This window comes from Phascolarctos cinereus, unplaced genomic scaffold (genome assembly GCF_003287225.1).
Source record: "Phascolarctos cinereus isolate Bilbo 61053 unplaced genomic scaffold, phaCin_HiC Scaffold_726;HRSCAF=1367, whole genome shotgun sequence".
Lineage (NCBI taxonomy): Eukaryota > Metazoa > Chordata > Mammalia > Diprotodontia > Phascolarctidae > Phascolarctos > Phascolarctos cinereus.
In genome coordinates this window covers 312,987,092-313,001,253 of record NW_027556098.1, presented here as the reverse complement: position 1 = coordinate 313,001,253, position 14,162 = coordinate 312,987,092, and the positions used below count along the sequence as shown (strand labels likewise).

The 14,162-nt window shown below is 50.0% G+C and overlaps 1 protein-coding gene across 8 annotated transcripts in view; it reads right to left on the bottom strand.

The window, feature by feature from the left end:
- Positions 1–14,162, bottom strand: part of ATG16L2 (autophagy related 16 like 2) — a 43,323-nt gene that overhangs the window by 6,484 nt on the left and 22,677 nt on the right. For 7 of the 8 annotated variants that reach the window (XM_078156895.1, XM_078156898.1, XM_078156896.1 and 4 more), the window contains 9 exons: positions 12,432–12,537; positions 10,536–10,609; positions 9,991–10,242; positions 9,763–9,828; positions 9,342–9,437; positions 6,181–6,243; positions 4,265–4,373; positions 3,727–3,832; positions 3,028–3,098 (listed from right to left, as the gene is read on the bottom strand). In XM_078156895.1, the coding sequence (XP_078013021.1) occupies positions 3,028–3,098; positions 3,727–3,832; positions 4,265–4,373; positions 6,181–6,243; positions 9,342–9,437; positions 9,763–9,828; positions 9,991–10,242; positions 10,536–10,609; positions 12,432–12,537 (943 nt within the window). The remainder of the gene's footprint in view (positions 1–3,027; positions 3,099–3,726; positions 3,833–4,264; positions 4,374–6,180; positions 6,244–9,341; positions 9,438–9,762; positions 9,829–9,990; positions 10,243–10,535; positions 10,610–12,431; positions 12,538–14,162) is intronic. The other variant, XM_078156894.1, reaches the window with a different exon arrangement.

Genomic DNA, 14,162 nt, shown 5'->3' with positions numbered 1-14,162 from the left:
TTATACCAATTTTATTCAGAAGTCAAACAACGCAAATGAATTGCTTGAAGAGCCCAGAAAGCCCCTTAGTCAGGAAGCATCTGACTTAACTGGCAAACAGAGAGACACTGCTGCTGAAGGCAGCACTGGGTTAGAATCTCAACTCATCTGTAAAACCTTAGGAAGAAGAATGATGGATAATTAAGAGGAGGAGGCTGGAGGCTAAAACCAGTTTAAAGAGAGCTTGGAAGACTGTCCAGTGGAGCAAAGGCATCCCAAGGACCCTCAAGGATGATAAGGGAGGGCGGACTGAACCCAGAAGAAAAACAGCAATATTTTACAAAAATCAGTTGGGCAAACTTTTGGTTCCAACAAGGAGAGTAAAACCACACTTGAACACTAACATCAGAGTCCCTGAGGCTCTTACAAAGGAAATAGAAATGGCAACAAAAAAAAGAGAGAGAGAGACTGGAGATCTCTAGTGACGCTCTTGTGAGGGCGGTGGGAGACCAAGATACAAGGTACGTGAAGGAAGTGAAGACACCAAAGGGGTGTGTGTGTGTGTGTGTGTGTGTGTGTGTAGGGGAGGATCTCAAACCTTACTAATGCGTAAAAAGGGGACTGAAACAAAACTCCTGACCCATAGGCCTATTCCCCCAACTATAGCCACCTTTTTGAGTGAGGCCCCTCTTGTTGAGAATATGTATAGGGAATAAGCAGGCTTTTGGAAGCAATATTCAACAATGGACCACATCTTTAGCATCTCACAACTGACTGAAGGATGTAGAGAATATAAGATCCCACTTGTTTATTGATTCCTCCCACCCTTCCACCCCACCCCCTGGCCTCCACAAACCCACAGCCAGCAGGGCAGGACAAAATGCAGCAGTCTTCAGGGTCTTTTCCCCACACATAGTTGTCTACATGTCGTCTCCCCCGTTAGACTGTGAGCTCCTTGAGGGCAGGGCCTGGCTTTTGCCTTTCTTTGGCGCAGTGGCTGGCAGACTGTAGCCCCTTAATAAATGTTTATTGACTGACTGACAAGCTGTGACCCATCCGCGTATGAAGATTACTCAGGATTTCTTGGAAGACGTAATGACAGAAATAGCCCTGATTAGTGACCCGTTAGTAATAAACCTCAGGCAAGACATAAAACAGGGAGAGGCATGCTTGCCAGAGGTTTTCTCTACTGTGATGGAAGAGATGCAGCAGGGAGTCTGTGTTGAAGCAGGATTCCCTGTGGACAACAAGGCCTTCTAGACATTCCTATCTGTGGATGATGTTGTGCCGACTGCATCAAACACCAAAACGTTTCAGAGATTCTTGAAGAGATCTGTAACCACTCAAAGAAGTCTGGCCTGACCATCCACACAGGAAAGACCAAATGGATGAAGAAAGCCAATTGCCCAGATTTCAACATGCATCTAAGTGAACACTTTATAAACTCTGTCCAAAAGTATGTACGTCTGGGAAAATAAAGATGGACAATGAATTGGAACCAGAGTTGAAAAGGAAGAGAGTGGGCTGGCTTGCTTTTAGAAAACTGCAAAGCACTTTTACTGACCCAAAGCTTCTATAAAAGCAAAAGTCCACCTTCTAAAAAAACAAAACAAAACATGATTTTGTCGGTGTTGCTATATTGCAGTTAAGAGGTGGACAACACTGTCTCTGAAGAACTAAAAATGAATATGACAGAGGGCAATGGCTACAGGGGCATTGGGAAAGGGGGTGAGAACAGGCTGGAACATAGAACCAATAAGGAATTCTGAGAAAAACAGAGATCAAAAGATGTCATCAAAGAATGGTACAACAGGAAAAGATGGACTGTTCATGTGGCAAGAGCAAGGGAAGACAGGTGGACAGGCAGAGCACCCCTCCCCACAATGGCGTTAAAGCAGGGAAGGCCTCTAGTATGTCAAGTGGATCCCTTGTGTTAAACAAGAGTCTGACCACAGGAGAGGCAGGCATGGATGGATGCTGACCTGCAGGAGGAGCTCCTGAATCCGTGACAGCACAGATGCATTTGCACATTCCCTCTTTAGAAGCAGCCCAGCACAGTAGACCGGTGACACAGGGGAGAAAGCACTGGACTCTGTGTTGGGAAGACCCAAGTTTCCATTCTGCCTCAGACACTTACTAGCTGTGTGACCCTGGGCAAGTGATTGTGGCCTCAGCCTCCGTTTCCCCATTCTACAGACAAGGTATAAGAGCACCTTCTTCACAAGGCCACTGTGAGGATCACTCTGTTAGTTGTTATTATTATCACTACCATTATTAGTCTCAGCCTCAGTCTCCTCATCTGTAAAAAGGGGATAACAGCACCTACCTCAGAGGGTCAGTACGAGACTCCAGTGACATAATGTCGGGAAAGCCCATGGCAAACCTTAAAGCACCATCCAAAGGTGTGCTGTTACTAACATCATCATTCCTCTCTCCTCCTGCCTTCTTGGGTCCCTCAGGGGCACTGGCTAAGGCCTGTTCCAGGGCTACCTCCTTTCAGATGTCTTCCCATTCTTCAGCGGGCCTGTGGGAGGGCCAAGGGCCCGAGGTCCGGCTCCCTCTTGTCTCCATCACATAGGTCCTGGTATCATCATTGTTTATTATCATTTAGGTACATCTCCTATACTGCCTGTGTGCCCCTTGGAGGGAGGGATTGTGTCTTTTCTAAACTCGGTTCCAGCATGGACCACAGGCAGGGCTCTGTCCCCCAACAGATGTTTAGTAAGATGTTGTTGAATTGAAGAGTGACAAGCTCCTGGGTCCCCAGCCTGGCTCTGGTCCCCCTTGTCCCAGCATGAAGGAGGGTACAAAGGCTGGGGCTTATCTCACATCTTACAGACAAGGAAACTGTCTTAGGCGGGGGAAGTCATGTGCTCAAGGACACACAATCCAATTCAACCCCTGTGTACTGAGCACCTACTCAGGGCAGAGCCTGGCACTGCTTCAAGAACGGAGACAGGCAAAAAAAGACAATCCCAACAAACCTACCCACCCCCACAGCCAGGAACAACCCAGAGGTCCTTCTGCCTTTCCCTCATCTGAACCTACCGATGGTTCAAACTCAAGGCTGGTCACACTCCCACCAGCCCCTTCCAACATCTGATCAGCTTCCAGGCGGCCTGGCGGATGAGAGAAAAAGGCAGTAATGTCTACTCCTCATGAAGCCGAAAATGCACATGGCATTAGACCCATCTTTACTGAGGAAACAAGTGACTTGACCAAGGTTGCATAGCTAATAAGGATTCACATCAGCACTTGAATCCATGCCTTCAGACCTAGTGCTTTTTCCTACTGATGATTTGGGTTCTCAAAGTGCAGTGTGAGGGTGGATCCCACTAGGGGCTCAGAGTGGGATTCAGCACAGAAAGACCATGACCCAGAGGCTGAGCCCTCGGTTCTTGGCCCAGCTCTTCCACTCAGTAGCTACGAGTCTCTTCCCCATTCTGAGTTTCTGTTCCCTTGCCTATAAAACAGGTTGCATTCAAAGTGGCTCAGGTCCCACCTAACAAGGCTCCAGGAATCCCCCAACCTCACCCACCTATCTCACCCCCAAAGGTCAGTGTGACTCTCCCATAAATGAGGTGGCAAAACCTGTCTGTCATTTGTGAAACTGAAGATGGGTATGGGGAGGGCCAGGAGAGAATTCAAATGCAGAACCAGGACACTCACCCCAGCCCCCCATGGCCCTTAAGAGGAAAAAACAGCCCTTGGTGAAATACTAGGGGGAAAGGCATGATTTCCACTCACCTCCAATCACATTCCAGAGGCGGATGAGCCGGTCAGCCCCGCCTGTGGCCAGGAGGCTGCTGTTGGAACTGAAGCAGACGGCATTGACCTCAGAACAGTGGGCCTCCTGGGGGGAAGCAGAAAGGGTTTAATGCCCTCCCTCACAGCAAGAACCCAGGCTCCCCTTGTCTCCCCAGGTCACCATGACTAACCAGGCCATTCCTCACACAGTTGTGGCCCATTCCCCGCCTTTCCATTTTCTTGAACCTGTAAAGTTTTCAACTTGTATCCCATACATACATCTATCTCCAAGTGTCAGTACTTTTCCAAGTATGCCTATGCTTTCTTTATTGTCTAGGGACCTCCCCAGCTTTCACATGTACCCACCTAGCCTAACCAGAATTATGTCTTCCATAGCTATACATCTGTCCCAGGATCTTCCCATGTCTTTCTCAAATATGCATGTATATGTGTGAATATGTGTACACATGCACCCACACACCTGCTCTGTGTCCATCCTCCCCCTTAGCCCCTTTATAGCTGAGCCCCTCTGTCCCACCTGGATGTCCTGGGCTCTGGCTGGGAGACAGGAGACCCCACAGACACGAATGCTTGGATATCGAGCTTCAGGGGCCCCACTCACGGAGTGACCCCTTCTCTTCCTAAAACTGAGTGGATGGGTCAGTGAGTCAGTGACAATGCCTCCAAGGGGCTCCCCCCCATCACTTGGACCTGGATCAGAGGCTAGGGTCACAGAGGCCCAGGGAGGTGATAGCTGGTGGGTGGCAGGCCAAGGGCAAGCAGGAAAAACAGAGAACAGCTGAAATCCTCCCAGGGCAGGGTTAGGGAGAAAAGTAAAGCAGGCTCCAGAAGAGAAGAACATGGCGCCTGGATTCACTGGACAGCACAGAGCCTTCTGTGAATGGGATCTTCCCATTCTGCTGAAGGAGAAATGGAATATTACAAAGTTCCATTTGGCATCCTGACTTAGCCTGGGGAATCTAGATGCCAGAATTCCAGGCCTGGCCTTAAGAAAGTCTCTCTTCACTTATCTAGCCTTCAGTTTCCTCATCTATAAAATGGGGAGAAAAGTCTCTGGCCTGTGACCCCCAGAGAGCTGGTGTGAGGCTCAGACAAGAGGGAGAGTGCATTGGAGAAGAGTAAGGCCCTGGGCAGACATGAGTCATCCTCCGGGGAGAAGCGTGGGGTGGTAGACAACGCTCTGGCCACAGAGGGAGACACAGACAAGAGGGGGAGCACCTACTGGAGACTGTAAAAAGAAACAAGTCAGATGGAATTGAGATTCATGGTTCCATAAGCAACCCTTTTTTCAGTTCTTCTTTGTACAGGGAAATGTTCCTGTTCTTGATGTTTGGCAAGTTCATCACACTCAAAAGGAAAGTTTTGGAAAGACAAGGTTTAAAAAGCCCTTGCTCTGAGATATGGCCCCGATAGTTCTTATCCACTGGTAAAAGGAGTAGATAGATCCCTTCTTCACAGCCTCCTCCCTGAGCCCTGAGGGCTCTCCAGAAACACAAGCCTGGCCTGATCCTCCAGCACTGAATCCTGGAGTCAGGGCCCAGGCAGGGCTGCCTCCCAAAGTGCACCCTCAGGGGAGGGACAGCACCCCCTCTCGGGGCCCTCCTTCCAGATGAGCCCAGGGCAATGCAGACAGGCAGACATACAGAAAGTGCCCACAAGCGAGCCCAGCAGAGCTTCAGCACCTCCCCACTCTCAGCTTGGTCTCCCTCCTCAAGGAGGCTGGCAGCCTGTTCCTTTTTCCCCAGCCAGCTGGTGAGAGGACAGGTCTTCCTGAAACAACCCAGGCCAAAGACAGGAGCCTGAGCCAAAGGGCCAGCCCTCGGAGAACGGACAAGAGGCAGGGTGGGATCTTTAGAGATTCGGGGAACACCCAGCTTGGTCTGGCTTGGAAGGACTAATAGCCCCCATGGCCTCTACGCCGCCTTACCTGTCCCATCCCCTTACTCCCCACCAACCAAAGAAACTCAGGAGAGGCAGACCAGAGGCTCCCTCAGGACAAGGACGATTATGAGAAGGCAAACGCTGCAGGAAGGGGGTACCAGAAGAATGGGAATATGGGGAGACGCTGGAGAGGCCAGGGACAGGAACAGAGAAGAGGAAAGGAGGGTAACAGGAATGCAGTGAATCCTTGGAGGAGAAAGCAAGACACATGGCACGCTGGCAAAGAGAAGAATGAGAATGGGGGAAACACTGGAGGGGACAAGAGGAGAAATGGGGAAACCCTGAAGTAGTAAGAGAATGCAATGGAGAAAATGTAGGAGCTGAGGGGGATGGGAATGGGCATGGGCATGGAGGAGGGCAGTTGCTGAAGGACAGAGAGAAGTGGGAGGGCTGGGGGGTGATGAGTCAAGATGAATCGTTCAGGAGCCTCTGGTCTCACCCAGGAAAGCTGAGGGGTCATGCGTCCCCCATGCTCTCCTCACTCCCACTTACTCCAGCAGCCCCTTCATAACATCCATACAGCGGGCCAGGGTCATGGACGTGGCGGAGGCTGACCTGGGGGCAGAACCAGACAACGAGAGAGAAAACCATCAGGAAGATTGGGGCTGCTGGGAACGGATGAGGTCACTGGACCCCAGGCGATGGGAAGGGAGAAGTCCTTAGGACCTCATCTCTGCCAGAAGAATCATGCCCTGGGCCATTCCTTCACCCACCCTCTAAGCCCTGGCTCTGCACTGTCCACAAGGCCAGAGTAAGGAGGCCAGGAAGGTCAAGGAGTGAACAGGAGAACGGGCAGAGGGAGCAACACTAGATGCAGTCATTCCCAAGAAGACTTGGGGGAGGTGCCGTGATTCCTGTCTTCCAATACCTGAAAGGCCCCCCTGAGGCAGAAGGCAAAAACACGTTCAGTTTGACCACAGAGGGCAAAACCAGGATCTTGGGGAGGAGTCATAGGAAGGCAAATTTTCTCTCAAAATAAGAAAAAAATTCCTAAGAGCCTGAGCTGTCCCACCTTGCAAGAGGCCACCTCAACTGGGAGTGAACTTCCCTTTGCTGGAGGTGTTCAAGCAAAGGCTTGCATCAAGGATGCTAGCAAGAAGGTTCTGTGCCTGGGCTTGGACCACATGCCCTCAGAGAGCCTTCCAGCTCTCACCACCTAGGATCGCACTTCAGATTGCCAAGGGAAGCAGGAAAGGAGCTTGGAACAAGCTTCCCACCCACAGATGCTTTCAGGGCCTCAGTGTCCCACTGGCACTATGGATAGGAAGTTACTCTTGCTAATAAGTTAGGTGGCCCAGTGGATAGAGCACGAATGAATCTGGAGTCAGGAAGAGCTGAGTTCAAATCCAGCCTCACAACTTAGCCAGGTGTGTGACCCTGGGCAAGTCACCTCACCCCACCTGCCTCAGTTTTCTCAACTGTAAAATGGGATAGATAATAACAGCACCTGCCTCCCAGGGTTGTTGAGAGGACCAAACAAGATAATAATTGTAAAGCGCTTAGCACAGTGCCTGGCACAGACTAGGCATTACATGTTGTTATTATTATTATTATTATTATTATTATTATCATCATTATTACTTTCCAGCATTATTTTAAGGATCAAATCTCCTTGGTACTTTATCACGGTGTCAGAGCTGGGAGGGGACATTGGAGATCTTCTAGCCCAAAGCTCACCTATAAATTACTCCCTAATGCTAAGTATTCCTACTACAATAGTAAGTTATTCAGTATCTCTGCAAAAAGCGGCAGTCTAACAATAAGTTGCTCCATGGTTATTTTCTGGCACTGTATCACAGAACTGGAAGGGACTTTACAGGTAACCTGGGTCTGCATTTATTTATTTATTTGTTTGTTTTGCTTTATTTGTATCCACAGGGCTTAGCACAATGCCTGGCACACAGTAGGTGCTTAACAAATGCTTGCTCGCTGGCTGATGGACTCCAAGGACTCCAACTCCTACCTGCCAATGCCTCCCTTGTAGTAGGTGACATCTTAGCTCTGCAGTGACACCCAGGACATAAAGTACAGTGTGCAGACACACAGCGTTAAGAAACGTTCTTCATCAAAGGGATAAATCAGATCTCTTGGCTTTTTGTTTGTTTGTATTATTTTGGAGACTGGCTCTTCCTATCTTGCCCAGAATGGAGGTGTAACAGCCCCTCACAGGCCCACTCCAACACTAACTGGCGGCCTGGAGGGTGGCCCTTGCCCCCAACCCCCCACGGAAGTTCACCATGCTGGTGGCAGACTTAGTGCAGGCACCCAATCAGCTTTAACGCTATTGCAGCCCAGAAGTCCAGCACTCAGGCAACCCACCAGCCTCAGCCTCACCGGCAGAAGAGACCATAGGCTTGGGCCACCAGTTAGAGAGCTGGAGGAAGATAACGCAGTGAGAAGGCCTGATAAGCTGGGCAGTGGCCAGAGGAAGGCAGCCAGGAAGGCTGAAGGCCTCCCGTTCATGAAGGAAATGGGGTTGTTTAACCTCGAGAAAAGAAGTCAGAAGTCGGGGCATGATGGCTGGCTTCAAGTATATGAAAAGTTGTCCTGTAGAAAAGAGTTGAGGCTTATTTTGCTTGGCCCCAGAGGACAGAAGTCGGAGCAAGAGCAGAAGTAACAAAGAGGCCTGTTTAGACTTGATGCCAACAAAGACTTTCTATCAATTTGAGCCATCCTAAAGTGGAAGAGCCCTGAGTGGGGAGGGTGCTCCCTCACTGGACATGTTCAAGTAGGGGCCGGATGGCCACTGGTTGATTAGGTTGTATGTAGAGGGCCCTCCTGGTCTAGTCCGAGTTGGACCAGAGGCCTCTGAGGCCCCTGGCCAGTTCTGAGAGTCTGGAATTCCATCAAGGCAGCCTCGATAGTAATATGCTTCAATTGGAAGTCACAGAAGGAGCCCTGGAAGTCCCAAGAAGCTCTCTCAGCCTCAGTTTCCTCATCTGGAAAATAAGCAGTTGGACTAGATGACTTTTAAGGGCCCTTCTGGCCCTGGATCGTACATCAGGAAGATCTGAACACTCTCCCCCCAAACCCCGGTAAGGGACATGTCACAAGGAGACCTCACCTGAGGGTGGGTGTGCCTCCAAGCCAGGGGAAGGGAAGAGGACGAGCACAACTGGACTTAGTGTCAGAAAACCCAAGTTAAACTTCTGGGTCTGCTGGTGTGACCTTGAGTAAATCCTCATGCCCTCTTTTGAGCCTCAGTTTCCTCTTCTGCAATGTGAGGCAGTCAGACTCAAAGGTCCCTTCCAGCCTTACATCTAAATACTATGATTTTATGAGATGGGAAAACCCAACCATCCCTGGGAAGATGAGGTGCAGTCTCAGTGTGCTGCCCTCTCCCCACCCACAGATCATTTGTCAGAGAAAAATGTGGTTGAAATCATGACTCGGGCCTGCCCAGAAGAGGCCCTGTAGAAGATCCTTAGGTTTTTTTTCTTCCCCCAATTCCAGTTACTTTGTGAAGCTACCTGAGTCACTGGCCAAAGTGGGGGGGGGTAGGGCTGGGGGAGACCCATCCCTGAGGTCAGAGCCAAAGAGAGGAGGGCCAGGGAGCTCATGTTGTAGAGGCCAGGATCCAGGTGGCCCAGGGATCAAAAGGCCTCTCAGGTTGTATCAGCTTGTCTACATAGCCCCTCTCTGGCCCCACTTACCTGAAGGGGCGTTTCCACTGTTTCTCATAGGCTTCAACCACCAAGAGCTCCTGCTTATTGGCAGGGGGCTCAGCAATGCTTGGAGGGTCCAGGGTCCTAAGGAAAGAGAAGCAGAGGAGCTTTGAATGCCCCAGAAGCTCTGCACAGGGCTGACAGGGGTGGAGGTCTCTAGGGGTCTGAAGGCCTGGACTCTTTCCTGCACAGATAGGCCCTGTTTATTCAGCTGATCCATATCTGTCCCCCAAGGATAGCTACTAGGTTTGTGTTGTCTGCTTGTCCCATTCTGGGCCTCAGTTTCTTCTTCTGTAAAATAAGAGTATTAAGCTAGATGGCCTCTAAGACCCCTTCCCACCCCAACATCCTGTGTCCTGAGATCTGACACTGAAGATTCCAGAAGACAACTTCCCCATCTCCTACTTACTCAGAGATGTTGACTGTCCTCCTCACTGCCTTCTTCAGCTCCTTGGAAACCCTGGCTTGCTTGACCCTGCAAGCAAAGGAGCCTGAATTCTATAGTGACCACCTCCATCCCCCCTGGGGCCAGGGACATGTGTCTCCCCTCAGCCTGGGGCTCGGTAGGGACAGAGGCTGCTGCCTCTTCCCTCACAACAGGGCCATGCTGAGGACAGGGTTCTCCCTACGGCTTCACCTCTCAATACGCTCATTGCGATAATTCTGGGCCTCGGCTGCTTGCACCTTGACTTGGATCAGCCTTTCCACCAGCTCACGGCCTTCCTCCTCCAGCTGTCTCAAGGCCCCTTCCTGGTGGCCAGTGTGGGCCCACAGGGTGTCATAAGCTTCCTTCCCCTCCATGATCCTGTCCTGCTGCCCAGCCACCTGCTCTGCCAGCCATTGACGTGTCTCTTCCAATTCACATACCCTGGCATCCAGAGATGACAGCCTGCAGAGGGTGGGGAAAGGGAACAAGATAGGCCTGGGGACCATGTCCCCCTTGCCTGCTCTCTCCCCATTGAGATGGGGAGCCTCCACAGAAGACCGCAAAGCCTCTTTCATAGTGTAAGTCTTTAAGGAGGACTGCTCCAGAGACAAACTACCAGATTATCAGGGGAATTATCAGGGAACGGACAGGTCTGCTGTCCTCATGATCTGCATGAAAACAGGGCATCCCTGAGAGCTAATATTTCATGTAAGGTCAAGCCGCGGGTATGCTCAAGGGATCGCTGGGTCCCTCACCTGCCCTGCTGATCCTCCAGCATAGCATCCTGGGAGCTCAGGGTCATATGCTTCTCCACAACTTGGTATGCCATCTGCAGATGGGAACAAGGCAGATTGAGAATATAGATGATTCCTAGGAGTGGCCTCAGTCTTCAAGGTCTGAGCCTATTTCTTCTTGCTCTGTGGCTGGGCTCCACACACCTGTTCATTCTCTGATGACTGAGGGCCTTCCCCCTTCCAGACACAAGCCCCTCCAGTGCTGGGAGGTATAGCCTAACCCCCCATCGCCCCTAGGTTATCTTGCATTTACACTGTATGAATCTTGTATGGACACAGTTATTTGTATGTATGTCACCTCCATTAGGATATAAGCTCCATCCTCATCATCATCAAAAATTTAATGGCACCTAGTATTGCCAGGCACTGTGCTAAGTCCATTACAAATATTATCTCAATTAATCCACACAACAACTCTGGAAGGGATTTCTATTATCCTCATTTTTATTATCTTCATTTTTCAGATAAGAAAACTGAGGCAAATAAGAGGTTAAGTGACTTGTTCCAGGCCATAAAGCTAGTAAGTATCTGAGGCTGAATTTGAACTTAGGTCTTCCTGACTCAGGCCCAGGACTGTATCCACTGTGCCATCTAGCTCCTTGAGGGCAGGGACTATGCTTTTGCCTTTCTTTTATCCAGACCTTAGCAGAGTGCCTGGCACACAGTGGGCACTTAATAAATGTTTGTTTCCTCCCTTTCTCTGAACTCAGGTCCTTTCAACTCTCCTCCCCCTCTCCAAGATACAGAGTCCACAAGTATTTTACAAATATCTCATTTGATCCTCATTACAACCCAGAAAGTAGGTGCTATTATTATCCCCATCTTACAGTTGGGGAAATGGAGGCAGACAGAGGTGAAGTGACCCGCCCAGAGTTACACTGCTAATAAGTGTCTGAGGCTAAATTTGAACTCAGGTCTTCTTGATACCAGGCCCAGCGCTGTGTGCACTATGAAACTACCTACATGCTCTAAGCCTAGCCAAGTTCAAAGCCTGGATCTGCTATTTATTCTGTGGGTGACCTTTATCTCTCTAGGCCTCAGTTTTCTTTTTTTCTCCTCCTTCATTTCATTTTTCAATTAATAAGCATTTTTCTCTCCCTCTCTCCTCTCATCCTAACCCTGAAAAAAGAAAAACCCCTCGTAGAAAATGGGAATAGTCAAGCAAAACAAATTCCAACAATAGCAACGTCCGAAACGTGTGGCTCGTTCGGCCTGAGTGCATTGCCTCTCTATGAGGAGGTGGGTAGCACTGCTTCCCGATCACGCCTCTGGAATTGGGGTGGGTCGCTGTGACGATCAGCACGCTCAAGGCTTTCAAAGCTGTTTGTCTTTACAACGTTGCTGTGACATAAATTGTTCTCCTGGTTCTAATCATTTCACACTGCATCACTTCAAACAGGTCTTCCCTTTTATCATTTCTTACAGCACAACAGAAATTCATGACATTCATATACCATAATTGGGAAGGAAAGAAATGAGCATTTATATAGTACCTACGATGTGCCAGGCCCTGAGTGTGCTAAGCCCTTTATACATGTCTTATTTAATCCTCACCACAACCTTGGAAGGTAGGTGCTATTATTATCCCCATTTTATATTTGAGGAAACTAAGGCAAGACATGTCTTGTCCAGGGTCACACAGCTAGTTAAATGTGTCTAATGCTAGATTTGAACTCAGATCCTCCCAACTCCAGGCTCACGCAGGTCCTTCCTGATTCCAGGCTCCATTCACTGTACCACCAGCTACCTCTGATATTGGTTCAGCCACTCCCAACTGATGGGTACCCTCTTTGTTTCTAGTCCTTTAGACCTGTAAAATAAGGTGGCCAATCTCTAAGCTCTAAACATGTAACCTACCTCACCACAGATCAACTTGATCTTAGCCAATTCTTCCTCCCATTTTCTCTTGAGGTCCTCGGGTGACTGGGTAGGATCTGGCATTGGCCCTGCCTCCTCCTCCTCCCTGTCAACCAGAGAGAAGCTTTGAATTACACAGACAGGAGAGACAGACAGACAGACAGACACACACACACACACACACACACACACACACACACACAGAGCCTCAATCCCTCCTGGGTTGGTCTCATGTCCCATTGTACTCTGTGGCCTGTAGCCTCCAAGGCTGGAAAGGCAGATGCCCCAAATCAACCTTCCCTCCCCCACACACTCTAGGGAAGGTGTGAGCCAGTCAGTGAGATTAGAGATAGGGAGGCAGCTCTGATATTCAGTCTGGTACTTTGCACCCTGAGACTGGGAGGTGATACTTTCCATGGCCAGCACAGACCAGGAAACAGGATGCAGGTGAAAGTTGGAGGGGGAAGGGAGAGGTTTTCCTCTCCTCCCCTCCTCAGCTGGGGATTCACTGTCTGACTTTAGTCTCTTCTCTGAAACATGGTGAATTCCCAGGATGTCAAACCCACTCCCCTACATTCCCACTGAAGTATAAACCATGCACTCCATAGTCAAATGCAAAATATTTGGATTATATGTGACTTGGGTCCCCTCACTTAACCCAGGAAATGTATGAACCTGACTCTCAGTATGACTCAGGGCCCTTTTCCCTCTCCCTCCCCTCCCCTCTGCCCTGCCTGGGAGGGCCACGTGGCATCCCATCCTCCCTCCACTTGTCGTTAAAGACCTACAAGTATGTGACGGATCAGAAGATCTCATCTCTCCCGTGCTCCTTTCTGGAAACACAGGGGCAAGAACTGGTCCTCCCAACCCTGTATCCTCCCACCTTCAAATCAACAGTCTAAAAAAGGGTTGGGAGGCTGGGCAGAGAAAGCCACACAGAGGAAAGGAGGGATGCAAATAGACAACATGGTAGAGAAGTGGTGAATTTGGAGTCAGAGGCCCTGCTGCAGATTCCTGAATTCTGCTTCTTACTAACTATGGACACTGAGCCTCAGGCTTCTAATCTGCTAAATGAGGTCCCATCTAACCCATGAGAAGAGGAAAGAAGAAAGGACAACAGCAGTCAAGAGAGAGGGAGATGGACGGACAAGGGTGAGGGAAGAGGACAGAGAAAGCATAGGAAGGAAGGAGGGAGGGGAAAAGACAGAGGGAAGAAGGGAGGAAGACAGACAGGAAGAAAGAGTGAAGAAGCCAGGGAGGGAGAGAGGGAAGAAAAGATACAGGCAGGGGGACAGATCCACAGACAGCTGGAGGGATTGGGCACGTCTTGCACAAGGCAGAGAGTCAGTTAATGTCTGCTAAATGCCTAGGAGGGGAAGGGACTGGAACAACCAGCCTAGTGGAAGGTCTCAGGCATCAGGCCACAGAGTCATCTCTGGCTTGGGGGATTGGGTGGGGAGGGACGCAAGGGAAAAAGGCCTGATTGTCCCTTGTAGGAGGGAAGCTGGTGTGGCCTCTGGGGCAATGAGGTGCCAGGAAGAGAATTAACCAGGGCAAATGCACAGGGCGACCATTGTAAGGGCCTGTGGTTGGGCACCATGCCCAGCCCCCCCTTTCCCCTTAGAACCTCTTGCCTCAGGCCTCCCTCCTCACTCCCCGAACCCCCTGCCCATGGTCACTATCATCTCCACTGCCGAGGGCTCTCCTTCCCCATTAAGATTCCCTTCCTTT